General features: G+C 39.2%; 1 protein-coding gene across 1 annotated transcript; it reads left to right on the top strand.

The window, feature by feature from the left end:
• On the top strand, positions 13,674-14,671 carry LOC8070077. The gene has a single exon (XM_021465365.1). The coding sequence runs from the start codon at positions 13,971-13,973 to the stop codon at positions 14,295-14,297; it is 327 nt and encodes a 108-aa protein (XP_021321040.1). The 5' UTR covers positions 13,674-13,970; the 3' UTR covers positions 14,298-14,671.

Raw genomic sequence — 15,164 nt, 5'->3', positions numbered from 1 at the left:
ATGTAAGGTAGAAATAGATCTTCTAGTTTCTACTAGATTGAGAGAGATAGAGTGGAGGTGTAGATTGGAGGAAGCCCGGCCTGTCGGTGTCTACTCCAAGCTTGTACCTGCGGGATCAAGTTCTCCTAACCCGAAGCTTGCTCCTAGGATTCTTCAGTATTTCGACTTCTAAATTCTAGTAAGTTCTTGTTTTATTATTCTTATGGTTTATGAGTTTACTTTAATCTCTTCGCGTAGAGTTTAGAGTAATCATTGCTGGCGTAAACGTGGTGTTTAGGCTGGGGTACTCATAGATATTCCCTGACTAGCTGGACCGTGGTAGTAGTGAGGAACGTGACAATTCCGAGTTACCTTTGTAGATCACATCTCGTTAGCAGGAAGGATAGGGTTTATAGGTGCGGGTCGAACATCCTTTGTGTTGTCTATATTCCGTTAGCCTCCCCATTAGAACAGTAGATCATCCTTACCAAGGTTAGAAGGAGACTACGGTTGCAGTCTTCTCTATTTATCACTCACATCGAAAGACATTCTTTGTGCCTAAAGGTTAGTAGTAATAGACCGGTTAGTCAGATGCACTCTTTCTCCTAGTGGTAAAAAAATAAATACGATACTCTGGATAATTTCCCGGGTGAAGTGCTCACCGATATCCGTGCGCTTGCGGATCAATTCCTTATTGCGTTCCCAAATATCAACACTACCGTAACCCACATATGCTAATGATGGATTAATTAGGCTTAATAAATTTGTCACACAGTTTGGAGATGAGTTATGTAATTAGTTTTTTATTAGTATCCGAATACCCCTTTTGATATGCTACAAAACATCTGACGTAACACCCAAACATTTTTCACCCCCAAACTAAGAGTCTGTTCGCTGGTCTAAAAAGCCATAGCTAAAAATATTATTCGTTAATTTATTGTGAGAGAAAAACAATGTTGGCTCGCATAAAAAATATGGCTTATGTTGACACTTGTTAACTTACAAAATATGTTAGCATTTATTTCTCCACTAGAAATGAATATCTACTAGAACTGACAATTTCCACGAGTTTTGTATAATCTGTGTTTTCTAGGTATTATTTCAAAAAGTGCTAAAAATAGGGATTTAAGTGCTAATCGGCCATGAAACTTATCTGCGACGAAAGGATGACACCGGAGGATTCAGGAATACTCTAGAAGACACCCGACGCGGCCAGCCCCACCCTAGCGCCGGATTCAGAAACTTATCTGCCAGGTGGGGCCGGCCGGCCCCACCCTAGCGCCGGTCGGCCCCCCTGCTACTAGGGTTTGCTCCCCCCTTCTAGAAGCTTCTTCCACCGCCTCTAAGGAGCCATCTCGACCACTTGTTAAGTCGGTTTGATCCAACGGCGCGCGTTCACACCACCAGGCTATAAATAGAAGGCAAGACCCCCCTTAGAGGAGGCCAGATCAAGAGATAAAGAGCTAGAACATTAGATAGAGATCCACTAGATCTAGGCTAGCAATCAAGATAGAGATTAGAGAGATAGAGTAGAGGAGTAGAGATTCAGAGGAGTCCCGGCCTGTTGGAGCTTCCTCAGAAGTTGTATTCGTCTGGATTCGGCTCCCTCGCTTGGCCGCATTCTGAGGTACTTTTGTATTTACCCATCTGATTCAAGTAAGCAGCTTGTTTGTATTCGTTCTTTGGTTTGCAACTCATATTATATTGAGTACTACGATTTGGGTAGCTCCTAGGTCGCAGTAGTGATTCATAGCATAGACGTGGTGTCTGGGCTATGGTTGCTTGTGAATGTCCCCTGATCAGCCGGGCAGTGGTAGTTCACGTAGGTGACTTTATAGCTGCGTTGATTCCTCTGTAGTCCACTTCCTGTTGATAGGATCGATAGGCTTATAGGTGCCTGATAAGGGATTACTCTGATTCTTCCCCTATTCGAGTTACTTGCCCGATAAGATGATACTATACAAAGTTTACCGATTATTGGAACAAGAGTACATTAGTATTTCCTCATCATCAATAGTTTCTAGATTGTTTGTGCCCCCTTAGATTAAGAAAGTATAGGCTAAGTCATAAATCACCTACTGTTCCTTTGGGTTCGATATTAAAACTGGGTTGATCTTGGTGAAGTGCTGATCAGTATATATTTGTGCGCTTGCGGATAATCTGATTATAATCATTATTAGGGTGCAGTTAATTTATACCAACAAGTATTTCTGGCACAGTTGCCGAGGAATGGTTTGCTGATTTTTGACATTAGTCTATCTTAGTCTATAGTTATCCTTAAAATATATATATATATATAGACAATATATAATATAGATATGGAAATTGAATCTCAACTTTTATATCAATATAGAGCACCATTGGAATCGTACCTCCAGCCAAAAGAATCTTCTAAACCTATCACATCATTTGGCTATGAGCTACGTCCGGACTAATCAAATTAGTTCAAGAACATATTTTTTCTGGTAATTCTAGTGAAAACCCCTATTCCCATTTAGCTGATTTTGAGCAGACATGTTCATGTCTAAAAATTAAGGGCATGGCCGATGAAACTCTAAGATAGAAACTCTTTCCATTTTCATTAATGGTCAAGCTAAGAAATGGTATAATCGCCATGTTGGGAATAGCCAAGGAGACTGGGATATATTAGGAAAAGAATTTTGCCTTAAATTCTTCCTAGTAGAAAAGGCCATTAAACTTTGGTTTAAAATTATAGGATTCAAACAATTAAACAAGGAATCGCTAGGCAAGGCCTGGACCTAATCTTGCTTTACCAGAACCCATACTTTTACAACATTTCGTTTTAGGCCTTAATAATAAAAATTGAGAATACCTTAATTTAGCCTCGGGAGGAGCATTTATGCATATTACTGTTGATCATGCTAAAACTGTTCTTACTAATATTTTAAATGATCTTCCCGAAGAAAAATAAGAGTTGTTAGAAGAAGAATCTCGGTTAGCTGAAAATAAACTTTTACTTGATTCATCTCAATCTATAGTTGAATTAGCTAATGAGACGGAGATAACTCCAAATTCTGAATGGATGTTTGAAATTAAGGATGATTTTTTTGATAATTTTGGTAATGCTATATTTTATCATAAGATTATTCAACCCCAACAATCTAGGGATTTTAATCCTAATTTCTCACATCCCGATAATTTAAAATTTCTTAGAGAAGTTATAAGGGAATTAATATTCATTTTGGGTGATGATTGGTTAATTGAATCTGAGAAATCCTCTAAAGTAATTCGCTTTAATTCACCCTCAATTATTATAAAGTTGCAAGTAGATTCACATCCTTTTGAAGCTTTATATAATCCGGTTGTAGGAGTCAACATTATGTCATATACTTTTGCTAAAGAATTCTTGAAAGACATACCATTAATTCCTACAAATAAATTATTAAAAAAGTTATTCAGGACATATTATTCCTAGCTTAGGTGTTTTGAGTGCACATCCTATTGTTATTAATGATTTCCGCATTTTGTTAAATTTTTATATATTTGATGTGTGGGATTTTAATATAATGATTGGAGTACCTATAATATAACTTCTTCAAGAAGGTCGTAATGGTAAATTAGACGTTAAATTTGGGAAATGAATTAGTTTTTCAATGCCTATAACTAATACAGTAAAGGTTAAAGTAGAACCCCTTCCTGAATTAGATCCAATAGAAGAGGTTAAGTCATCCGATTTCGATAATTTTAGTCAACCTGATTTAGAAGATGATACCCAGTTCACCTCTTGATGAATTACTAGAGCCACTTAACATTCCTATTGAGCTTAAACCACTACCTTCTAGACTTAAATATGTTTTTCTAAATAATGATAAAAAATATCTTGCTTGATGAATTACTAGAGCCACTTAACATTCCTATTGAGCTTAAACCACTACCTTCTAGACTTAAATATGTTTTTCTAAATAATTATAAAAAATATCCTGTAATTATAAGTGATAAACTCTCAGATGAGGAGACTTATAAACTAATAACTATTCTAGAAAAACATCGTGCTGCTTTTGGTTGTTCAGTCCAAGACCTAAAAGGGATTAGCCATGTTCTCTGCACTCATCACATACCAACCAATCTAGAAATTACACCTTCAAGAGAGCCTCAGCGTAGACTCCAGAATACAATGAGAGACGTAGTAAAGAAAGAGGTCTTAAAGCTTTTGCATGCAGGGATTATATTTCCTATACCACATAGTGAGTGGGTAAGTCCTGTGCAAGTTGTGCCTAAAAAGGGAGGAATGACAGTTGTCCAAAATGATAAAAATGAATTAATACCTCAAAGAACTGTCACTAGATGGCGAATGTGCATAGATTATAGAAAACTCAACAAGACAACAAAGAAAGATCATTTTTCTCTACCTTTCATTGATGAGATGCTATAGCGTTTAGCCAATCATTCTTTCTTTTGTTTCCTTGATGGTTATTCAGGATATCACCAAATCCCTATCCACCCTGATGATCAAAGCAAAACCACATTTACATGTCACTATAGAACTTATGCTTATCGTAGAATGTCTTTTGGATTATGTAATGCACTCTTTTCTTTCCAAAGATGCATGATGTCTATATTTTCTGATATGATAGAAAAGATCATGGAAGTTTTTATGGATGATTTTTCAGTTTATGGAAAAACTTTTGATGATTGTTTGGAAAATTTAGATAGGGTTTTGCAAAGATGTGAAGAAAAACGCTTAGTCCTCAATTGGGAGAAATGTCATTTTATGGTTAGAGACGGAATAGTGTTAGGACACCTAGTGTCAAAAGGAGGTATAGAGGTAGATAAAACTAAAATTGAAGTAATCAAGCAACTACCTCCACCTGTTAATATAAAAGGATTCCAAAGCTTTCTTGGTCATTGTGGTTTTTATCATAGATTTATAAGAAATTTCTCACAAATTGCTAGGCCAATGACTAGATTATTAGCTAAGGATGTACCCTTTGAATTTGATGATGAATGCTTAGAATCATTTAATATTCTTAAGGGAGCACTCACATCAACACCAATCATTCAACCCTCTGATTGGTCTTTACCTTTTGAAATTATGTGTGATGCTAGTGATTATGCTGTAGGCGCAGTCTTAGGGCAAACAAAAGATAAAATGCATCATGCAATTGCTTATGCTAGCAAAACAATGACAGAAACACAATTAAATTATGCAACCACTGAAAAAGAACTTTTAGCTGATGTTTTTGCTACTGATAATTTTAGGTCTTACTTAGTTGGAGCTAAAATAATTGTTTATTCTAACCATGCTACTCTTAAATATTTGCTCACTAAGAAAGATGCCAAACCACGATTAATAAGATGGATCTTATTACTTCAAGAATTTGATTTGGAAATTAAATATAGAAAAGGTGTAGAAAATCCTATTGCTGATCATTTGTCTAGGATGTATTTTAAAGAACCTCAGGAGTTACCTATTAATGAGTCATTAAGAGATGACATGCTGTTTAAAATGACCAAGACAGATCCTTGGTACGCGAATATTGTCAACTTTATGGTTGCAGGATACGTACCACCAGGAGAAAACAAGAGGAAGCTCATTTATGAAAGTTGTCACCACATATGAAATCCACCCTATCTCTTTCGGGTATGCTCAGATGGGTTGCTTAGAACATGTGTACCAGTGGAGGAGGGCATACAGATCATTCAGAAATGTCATTCATCACCATATGGAGGTCATTATGGGGTATTCCGTACTGATGCAAAAATTTAGCAAAGTGGTTTCTTCTGGCCAACAATGTATGAAGACACCAAATATTTTATCCAAAGATATGCGCCATGTTAGAGGCACGGAAATATCACTACTAGAGATGCTATGCCACTCACCAACAATCTTCACATAGAACTTTTTGATGTTTGGGGAATTGATTACATGAGACCATTTGTGAAATCATGGAATTACGAGTATATTTTGGTGGCAGTTGACTATGTATCCAAGTGGGTTGAAGCCATGCCATGCAAAAAGGCTGACTCAAGACATTCAAAGAGGATGTTTGAAGAGATTATATTTCCAAGGTTTGGAACACCTAGAATGGTTATAAGTGATGGAGGAACGCACTTCACTGATAAAATGTTTCACTTATACGTACAAACTCATGGATCGAATATGACATAATGTCGCTACTCCATATCATCCTCAGACAAGTGGCTAGGCAGAAACATCAAATAAATAAATCAAAAATATTCTCTAGAAAACAGTAAATGAGATGGGAACTCTGTGGAGGGATCGGTTACCAAATGCACTATGGGCGTACCAGCCAGCTTATAAAACACCTTTGGGTATGTCATCATATCAATTGGTATATGGTAAGACTTGTCACTTGCTAGTCGAGTTAGAACATAAAGCTCATTGGGCTATCAAAAGATGGAATATGGATTTTGAAGCCGCTGGAGAGAAAAAAATACAATTATCAGAATTAGAAGAATGGAGAGAAAAGACATACCACAATTTGAAGATCTACAAAGAGCGAACAAAGACATGGCATGACAAGAGGATCAAGAAGAAGGAATTTGCACCAGGAGATAAGGTATTACATTTTAATTCCAGGTTCAAATTATTCGGGCTTAGAAAATTGAGGAGCAAATGGGAAGGACCCTTCACCGTCGTGAATTCATCACCACACGGAGCAGTAACTCTACAATCAAGCGAAGGTATGTTATTCAAGTTAAATGGACACTGACTTAAACTTTATTTAGAACCATTTGATTCAGAAGTAATTGATGAGATAGAATTTATCCAATTACCACCATATTAAGTTCTATTTATTCCAGTACGAATATTTATCCGGAAACATGTTAAAATTGGAAGAGTCTTAAGGCACCGCGTAGAAGGGCACCCGAAGCGGGCCCCAGGTGGGGCCGCCCGGTGCCTAGGTGGGGCCGGTCGGCGCCCCCTGTCGCCCCTCGTCCCGACTCTCGTTCCCTGTTCTTCTACACTCTTTCTACGGATATTCGTGCATAATCCAATCATAATTGGATATTCTTTCGTACGAATCCCGTAGAGCCTAGAATCTGTCCTCATTCTTTGGTTTACAACTCATATTATAATGAGTACTACGATTTGGGTAGCTCCTAGGTCGCAGTAGTGATTCGTAGCGTAGACATGGTGTCTGGGCTATGGTTGCTTGTGAATATCCCCTGATCAACCGGACAGTGGTAGTTCGCGTAGATGACTTTATAGCTGCGTTGATTCCTCTGTAGTCCACTTCCCGTTGATAGGATTCATAGGCTTATAGGTGCCTGATAGGGGATTACTCTGATTCTTCTCCTATTTGGGTTACTTGCCCGATAAGACGATATTGTACAAAGTTTACTGGTTACTGGAACCAGAGTACATTAGTATTTCCTCATCATCAATAGTTTTTAGATTGTTTGTGCCCCCTTAGATTAAGAAATTATAGGCTAAGTCATAAATCACCTACTGTTCCTTTTGATTCGATATTAAAACCGGGTTGATCATGGTGAAGTGCTGATCAGTATATATCTGTGCACTTGCGGATAATCTAATTATAATCATTATTAGAGTGCAATTAATTTATACCAACAGCTTATAAGACAAACGAACTGGCTCTAAACAAGGCCAAGACCCTGTTTAGGTCCTGTTTGGTTTCAAGTTATTTTTTAATCACCCATCACATCGAATATTGGATACATGCATAATATTGGATACATGCATGAAGTACTAAATATATACTATTTACAAAACTAAAATAATAGCTAGAGAATAATTTACGAGACAAATTTTTTGAGCCTAATTAGTCCATAATTGAACATTAATTATCATATAAAATAAAAATGCTCAAGTGCGTGTTAAATTTTATCACCCTAACCAAACCCCCCCTAAGCATGGCTCTTTTTAGTGGGCAAAAAAATTTGCAAAATGTATACTATAGCACTTTCATTTGTATTTGACAAATATTGTCTAATTATGGACTAACTAGGCTAAAAAATCGTCTTGTAAATTATAGGCAAACTATACAGTTATTTTTTTTAATCTATACTTAATGCTTTATGCATGTGCTGCAAGATTTGATGTGATGGAGAATCTGAAAAATTTTGTAAAATTTCTTAGGAACTAAACAAGGCCCATATTTAGTTATCATGGAACACAAAATGTCAACTATTTTGGAACGACCAACTATAAAACATTAAAATTTTTAGGATTATGTTTAATTCCATTTAAAATATAGAATTATTTTCTTTATTATAGCCTCTTGAGACTCTTTTGAAGTTTTTTTACCCTTTTAAGGGCAAAATACAAAATAGAGAATAACCATTTTTTACCAAAAATTTTACATAATGTTTAGTTTAATTATGCGAAATGATAGACCAAAACCTATATTTTTTTTAGATTAAAGGGAACGTAACACCCCATTTAGGCCTTGTTTAGGTCACTCTAAAATCCAAAAACTTTTCAAGACTTCCTATCACATTGAATCTTGTGGTACATACATGAAGCATTAATATAGATAAAAAATAACTAATTGCACGGTTTGCCTGTAATTTGTCATACGGATCTTTTAAGTCTAGTTAGTCCATAGTTGAACAATAATTATCAAATATATGCAAACGAAAGTGTTATGGTCACTAGTACAGAAGTGCTCAAAACCAGCGGTGGAACATAATTTTTACAGGCGGTTTTAATTAAAGAACGCCTGTGAAAAGAAATTGGCTTAACCTACTACAAAACCGCCTGTGAAAATCAATTTTGACAGGCGGTTTTCCTAACAAAACCGCCTGTAGAAATATGATTTCTATAGGCGGTTTCTTAAGAAATCCGCCTGTTTTTTGAGCTTTTCAAATGACCTCGTTTGAAAAAACCGTCAAAATGAAAGTTGTAGATCTAGAAAAGTTATGAAACTTTGTAGTTGAATTTTTTTTCATTTGAAATCATCTTGTCATCGAAAACTACGTTTGAATTTCTCAAATTTGAAATTGAAATTTTGTAAATGACCTCGGATGAAGGAACTACCAGTATAAAAGTTGTAGGTCTTAAAAAGTTATAAAACTTTGTAGTTGACGACTTTTCCATTTGAATCCGTTTAGGGCCTCAAATAATCAATTTATGCTTGGTTTATAATAGTATGTGGGGAACTAAACTCTAATACAAACACAAGTGAGTGATAGGTGGAGTGGTAGAGGAGGGTACGCGCGATTTTACGCGAAAAAATGCGCGACTTGCGACTTGCGACGGAGACGGGCGGGCGAATAGCCAATGGGCATTTCTTGTATTAAAATCTTTTTTTTCCTATTTTTAAAAACCGATTTTATATTTTCTAGAAAAAGATTTCTACATGCGGTTGGCATAACTGAACCGCCTGTAGAAATGTATTTTCACAGGCGGTTCTCAGTTACCCGCCTGTAGAAAAATTTATTTCCACATGCCACCAAACACAGGCGGTTCGCCAAACCGCCTGTAAAAAGGAGTTTAGAACCGCCTGTATAATATCTTTGTGTACTAGTGGGTGTCAAAATCCAAAAACTTTTGAATGTAAACGAGGCCTTAGTTCCCATCCGAAAAACTTTTGATCTGGTTCTATAGGCCTTAGTTCCCATCCAAGCATTAAATATAAATACAAAAAATAACTAATTGTATAAACTGCAAGAGAGGGAGAGTGGAAAGTGAGCTAGGGTTTGTAAGGTTTCCCTTTTTTTCAAGCTCCGAAGATGAATGGCTAATAATGGGGCCTGCGGGTGTGTGGGCGCACATAGGTCTTATTTAGTTCACCTTAAAAACCAAAAACTTTTCAAGATTCCCGTCATATCACACATGCATGAATCATTAAAAACTAATTACATAGTTTATCTGTAAATCACGAAACGAATCTTTTAAACTTAGTTACACCATGATTGAATAATGTTTGTCAAATACAAATAAAAATGTTATAATATCAAAATCCAAAAAACTTTTTAGATCTAAATAAGGCCTAAGTAATTGCAGCCCAAGCCTTGGACTTTGGGCTCGGGCCTGCTGCACACGTGGCTATAATGGACCTGACCGAGAGCACTGGGTTTGTTTCCTCCAGTGCATGTCCGAACGAGTCACAAAGGGTGCGTCCGCTGGGCGGACCCTGATTCGAGCCCATGTACATGATTGGAACGAAATGTTTACTGCCGATATTTTACGAGAAAGCTCTGGTTAAATCTTTGAGATTTTTGTCTAGAGGACACTCATAAAATATGGTTTTGTGCATTGCACACTCTATTGGTCGATTTGATCTTCCATTGAGATTTTTGTCTAGAGGACACTCGTAATAAGATAAGACTTTATGTATTGCACACTTTATTTGTCGATTTACAAAATACTAAATTTTTAGGCAACTTCCAGACAACATTTTTTGCTAGGGAAATCACCCAGGCCTCCAACCAAACATGTCCACGATGTCCTTGCACGAATTTACTGTACACGGCATGCAGTATCATATCATGCATCTTCATGTATATGAGACGAACTAATAATTGGTGTTGACATATGTGAACAAATTAAAATGGTCGCAGCAGCAGCCAGCTATATATCAAAGTATCAACGCGTTGAAATTAAAGCAGGTCACGATAAGGGCATACGATTGCTGATGAATGAAGCCAGTTGGGACTGACACTGATACATACATGGGCGGCGCTCTATATATGGCCGCAGAGCTGATATATGATTGGAACGGGGAGATCGAGTGATGGGTACGCTGATCCTGCGACGAGCCATCGCATGTGCTCGCATGTGCATGCTCCGTGTCCCGTTTCCAGCTAGCTGCAACGGCCGCAGCGTCTACGTGGGTACGTAACGTACGTGTGCGACGCGATCGATCCAAACCCACCCGTGCCGCGCGGACACGTCGCGCATGCGCGCGCACACGGTCCCCCCCACATCTCATGCATCTACCACACGTAGTACAGCTAAGCGACCAGCAGCACATACAATGGGGCCGTCCATGGCGCCACGCTATGCCATTCCTAGCTTATTTAGCTCTAGCTGTAGCTAGTTAGTAGGTTAGCCCCATTGACAGTAGTATGCTGTTTTAGCTCAAGGCGCCTTTGCTTTCGTGGTTTGTACATGATGGCTTTGTGCAGGATACAGGTTGTGCGGCTTGTTTGATCACAGCTGTATGTTCAGATGATATTGAAGCTTCAACGAAGCAAGGTCGTGCTATAACGAGATAATGGTAGTGTAACTTTGGTTCTAATTAATGTTGCCTTTTTCTGATTTGCTCTTTTTTCTAGGCAAAGCCGGAGCTTTCATTAAACATGAGTAAAATTACAATCAGTGTTTATGATGTTCATGAGATCAGGTGGGGTATTTTACCACTCCACCATCTGATTATCACGGGATGCCAAGCGAGCACAAAGCATGAGCTAGCTTTATTACAGTTTTCTATTCGATGCATGATAATAGTGCATCTGAATGGTACCATTCTAGTTAGAGAGCAAGTATAGTAAAAGAATGTAACTCGGTTATATGATAAGGTGGAGCCGTGGAGAAGAGGTAATGAGAGAGGAGAAGCGAGCTATAAGCTTAAATCATGTCTAGATAAGTGGATTATGTATTAATAGTGAAGAGCTAACTGTTATATGAATGGGCTGAAACATAGACTGTAAAAATCCATACAGGCAATAGTCAGTTATATTATTAGTCTTGCTCTTATGGTTCATGTCATACATTTTTACACTTTGGTGCCACAAATTCTGGTGAGAATACTGCAAGTTTTTGTGGTGTAAAAATTGTAGTTGCGTGAACTACTCACCAACCAAGTAGCCGCGAAAAAAATTATGGTTGCCACCACTATGGCTTGGCAAGTGGTGGCCTATAACCAAACACCCCCTTAATATATTTTGGTGTGTCTATTTCATACTACTATACACAGGATTTATGAAGTAGTCGTCGATGATTCGTTTGTAGAGGCGGCTACATACTTCAGCCACAACTCCTACGAGCCTCTAGCACCATCTCTAGAAATTGATTTTTAGAGGTAGTGGATAGAACTCCAGCCATCTTTAGAGATCTATTTCTTTTAAGTCAGGACAAATAAAATAATTACTGCTACATATTTTAATTAACTAGAGAGGCAGCTCAGATGCCTCTATAAAAATGGTTGGCCTAGCTGCCTCAACTCTTCCGTCTCTATCAATCAATGATTTATAGAGGCGGTTAAATCAGATTTCTATAGGTGGCTAATAATAGGAACCACCTCTAGATATTTCAATTTGCCTCTACAACTTGTTAAGCAAATCCGGACTGAAAGATAGTAGAGAAAAACAAAACAAAACAAACAAACACCGAGAGACCCCAACAAAGTAGCCACACACATGCTTCATGGCCAAAAAAATTTCAAACCTCAGGAGACCTCACCAGGCAACCACACACACGCTTCACCACCAAGGGGGCTCAAAACTGCAACCTTGCCCTGACGCACTCCTCCCCTAACCACTCCACCCATAGAGACCTATGTTCAATTGAGATATTCATCCTTCTTATTTTTTATCTTCACCTGATTTTAAAATGAATATTCAGAATCCTAAATGAATTTAAATGAAAATATTGTCAACTATAAAGTTTTATAACTTTTTGTGATCTACAGCTTTGGTTTTGGTTGTTTCTCCATCCGAGGTCATTTCAAAATTTTATTCAAATATAAGAAATTTAAATATAATTTTCTTTACATAGATGATTTCAAATGAAAAAGTTGTCACTGTAAAGTTACAAAATTTTCAAGATCTACAAAAAATAATCAAATTTTACTATGCAGCCACATTTGTAGAGGCGGCTCAAAATCTATAGCATTCATCTCTACAAATGCATTTGTAGAGGGAGCTTAATTTGGAGACTTTCTCGATCACAGAGTCTCAAAATCACTTTGTGAATTAGTGGTTCATACATTTCTTTTGTATTCACAATAATGTATATTTAAGACGCTAAATGAATTTAAATAAAAAAATTTGTCCTACTTTGATTTAGGTTATTTGTCCATCTCAAGTGCTTTGAAAAAAAATAGAAAAAAAGAATTTCAAAATCATTTACTTTAAAACAAAATTTTTAGGCTCTAAATGATTTGAAAAAAATACAATGTCTTGAACTATAAAGTTGTGTATTTCTTCGAGTATTCTCAATCTGAAGTGCATTGGAAAAAAAATAAAAAAGAAAATGTGCATTGGTTAGATGAGTATTGTTTATTTTTCGCTCCAACGGTGACAAATGTAACATGCAAGACAAGAAAGCGGACACTAGCACTCTACAGATATTATAGTTTTCAATACATTTATATTTTAGAAATAAAAGAATTTCATAGGAATGAAACTCTCTCTCTACTCCATAAAACTCTTATTATCTTTCTCTTTATTAAAACTCTAATAAAACTTCATTATAAAACTCTAATAAAACTTCATTAAAATTGGCCTACATGTAGCACTAGGACAGAAGATCCGCGGCCGCTAGCGCGCTGGCACTGGCATGCAGCTGTTATCCATTGGCCATGGCGATACCAGTACACTCCAAGCCCTAGCGCCCTAGCCACGCACGGCGCGCCGGCAACCGTCCCGTGCCGCCGTCGAGAGCGCATGCCAACACAGAACAGAAACAGCTGTCGGGCACGTGTGGGCGAGGGCAACCAGACGAGACGTGGCGTCCACGCCCACGCCCGGGACCCGCCGCCACGCCGCCGAACCACCGCTCGCCGTCCGTCCACTCCACTCCATGTCTCGATCCCATCGCGCGGGCGCGCTTTTTTCCTCGGTGGCGGGGGCCTTTCCCCCCGCGCCTTTTTCCCTCCTCCACGTCCGCGCGAAAAGCACGCTCCCCGGCCCCCGTCACATGAGCCCCCGCGCCACGCCGCGACGAGAGGCGATGGCAGGGCAGGACTCGGCCTATTTATTCCCACGGGGGCTGAGGCTTGCCCTCTCCGCACCCGCCACGTAGGAAACAGCTCGCTTGGCTAGCAGGCAGCAGCGCACCTAGCTGCCTGCCTCTACCAGAGGCCAGAGCTAGCGTCATGGAGGAGAGGCGGAGGCCCCGCGCCCGCGGGAGCGGGAGGCGTCCGTCGCCGCGCGCGGCCGGCACAGCGCTGCGCCGGAAGAAGGTGCGGGAGCTGCGGCGCCTGGTGCCCGGCGGGGAGGAGGCGCCCGCGGGGGCACTGCTCGTCCGCGCGGCCGACTACATCGTGCGGCTCCGGGCCAGGGTCGAGCTCCTCCGCGCACTCGCGGCCGTCTACGACGACGTCGACGTCGCCGCCGCCGCGCCGTCGCCGCTGGAACTGGCCGTGGCCGACGACGACGGTGCGGACGCCGCTAGCGCCGACGCTGATGCGTGGGCGGCATGACCTCATCAAACCATTATACGCCGTAGATTTGTGCGTGTATCGTCGTCTCGTCACGCACTGCAGGGTTAATTCGTGCATGCAGTTTTTTTTTGGTTATTTTTTCAAAAAAAAAGGATGCACGGCATGCAGCCCCCAGCTCGTCCGATCGAAGCACGTACCGATCGACGAACACTGATACGCGTGTGCGCAGCAGTTAACTCCAATCCAGTTGGAGAAATGCACGTGAAATTCAGAAATTGCAGGAGAGATCGATGTTGTCTACAATTTTGGATTCATTAATTATTATTCCACTCTTCTTTTCTATCTTATTGTTTAACTAGCAGGTTATGTATGTTCCCAAAATGCATGGGTCTATATGTCTATTGAATTATTTATTCCCGGGATCTCGAACTCGGTTGCGGGTTAACAATTCGACCTGTTTTCAACAAAAACTGGCGATTTTCGTTCCTTCCTATTTTCACTGATTTTCGCTATTTTTTTTCTATATCAGTTCCCTCGAATATTTATGTCTACTCGGGGTTTCTCGTTTTCTTTTAGGATAGAAAGAAAAAACGGAAGCGAGAGTTTCAGTTCATGCTGTATATATTCATGTAGATGCACATTTTCCTTTCTACTTCCTGACAATGTATATTGTTTAATTTTCCAAGACTTCATTATTTTTGTTTCAACATGGTTTATAGTATAGTAAAAATTCAAACCTTTAGCAGCTATATATGGAGAGCCAACAGGGAAAGACATGCGTTCGGCTACCTTTTGTACTGGTATTATTAGGTACTAGTCTAGTACCATACGGCTGTATTATTGAGTAGAGCCACTGTCCAACATGATGGTGAGATGTGAGCTGGATCGATGTTGGCTGCACATACG

The sequence above is a fragment of the Sorghum bicolor genome, chromosome 7 (genome assembly GCF_000003195.3).
Source record: "Sorghum bicolor cultivar BTx623 chromosome 7, Sorghum_bicolor_NCBIv3, whole genome shotgun sequence".
Taxonomy (NCBI): Eukaryota; Viridiplantae; Streptophyta; class Magnoliopsida; order Poales; family Poaceae; genus Sorghum; species Sorghum bicolor.
The sequence above is the reverse complement of the archived record's forward strand: the minus strand, read 5'-3'. Positions and strand labels throughout refer to the sequence as shown.

Coding starts and splice junctions, on each gene's coding strand:
- LOC8070077 (XM_021465365.1), top strand. CDS start 13,971: ATGGAGGAGAGGCGGAGGCCCCGCGCCCGCGGGAGCGGGAGGCGTCCG.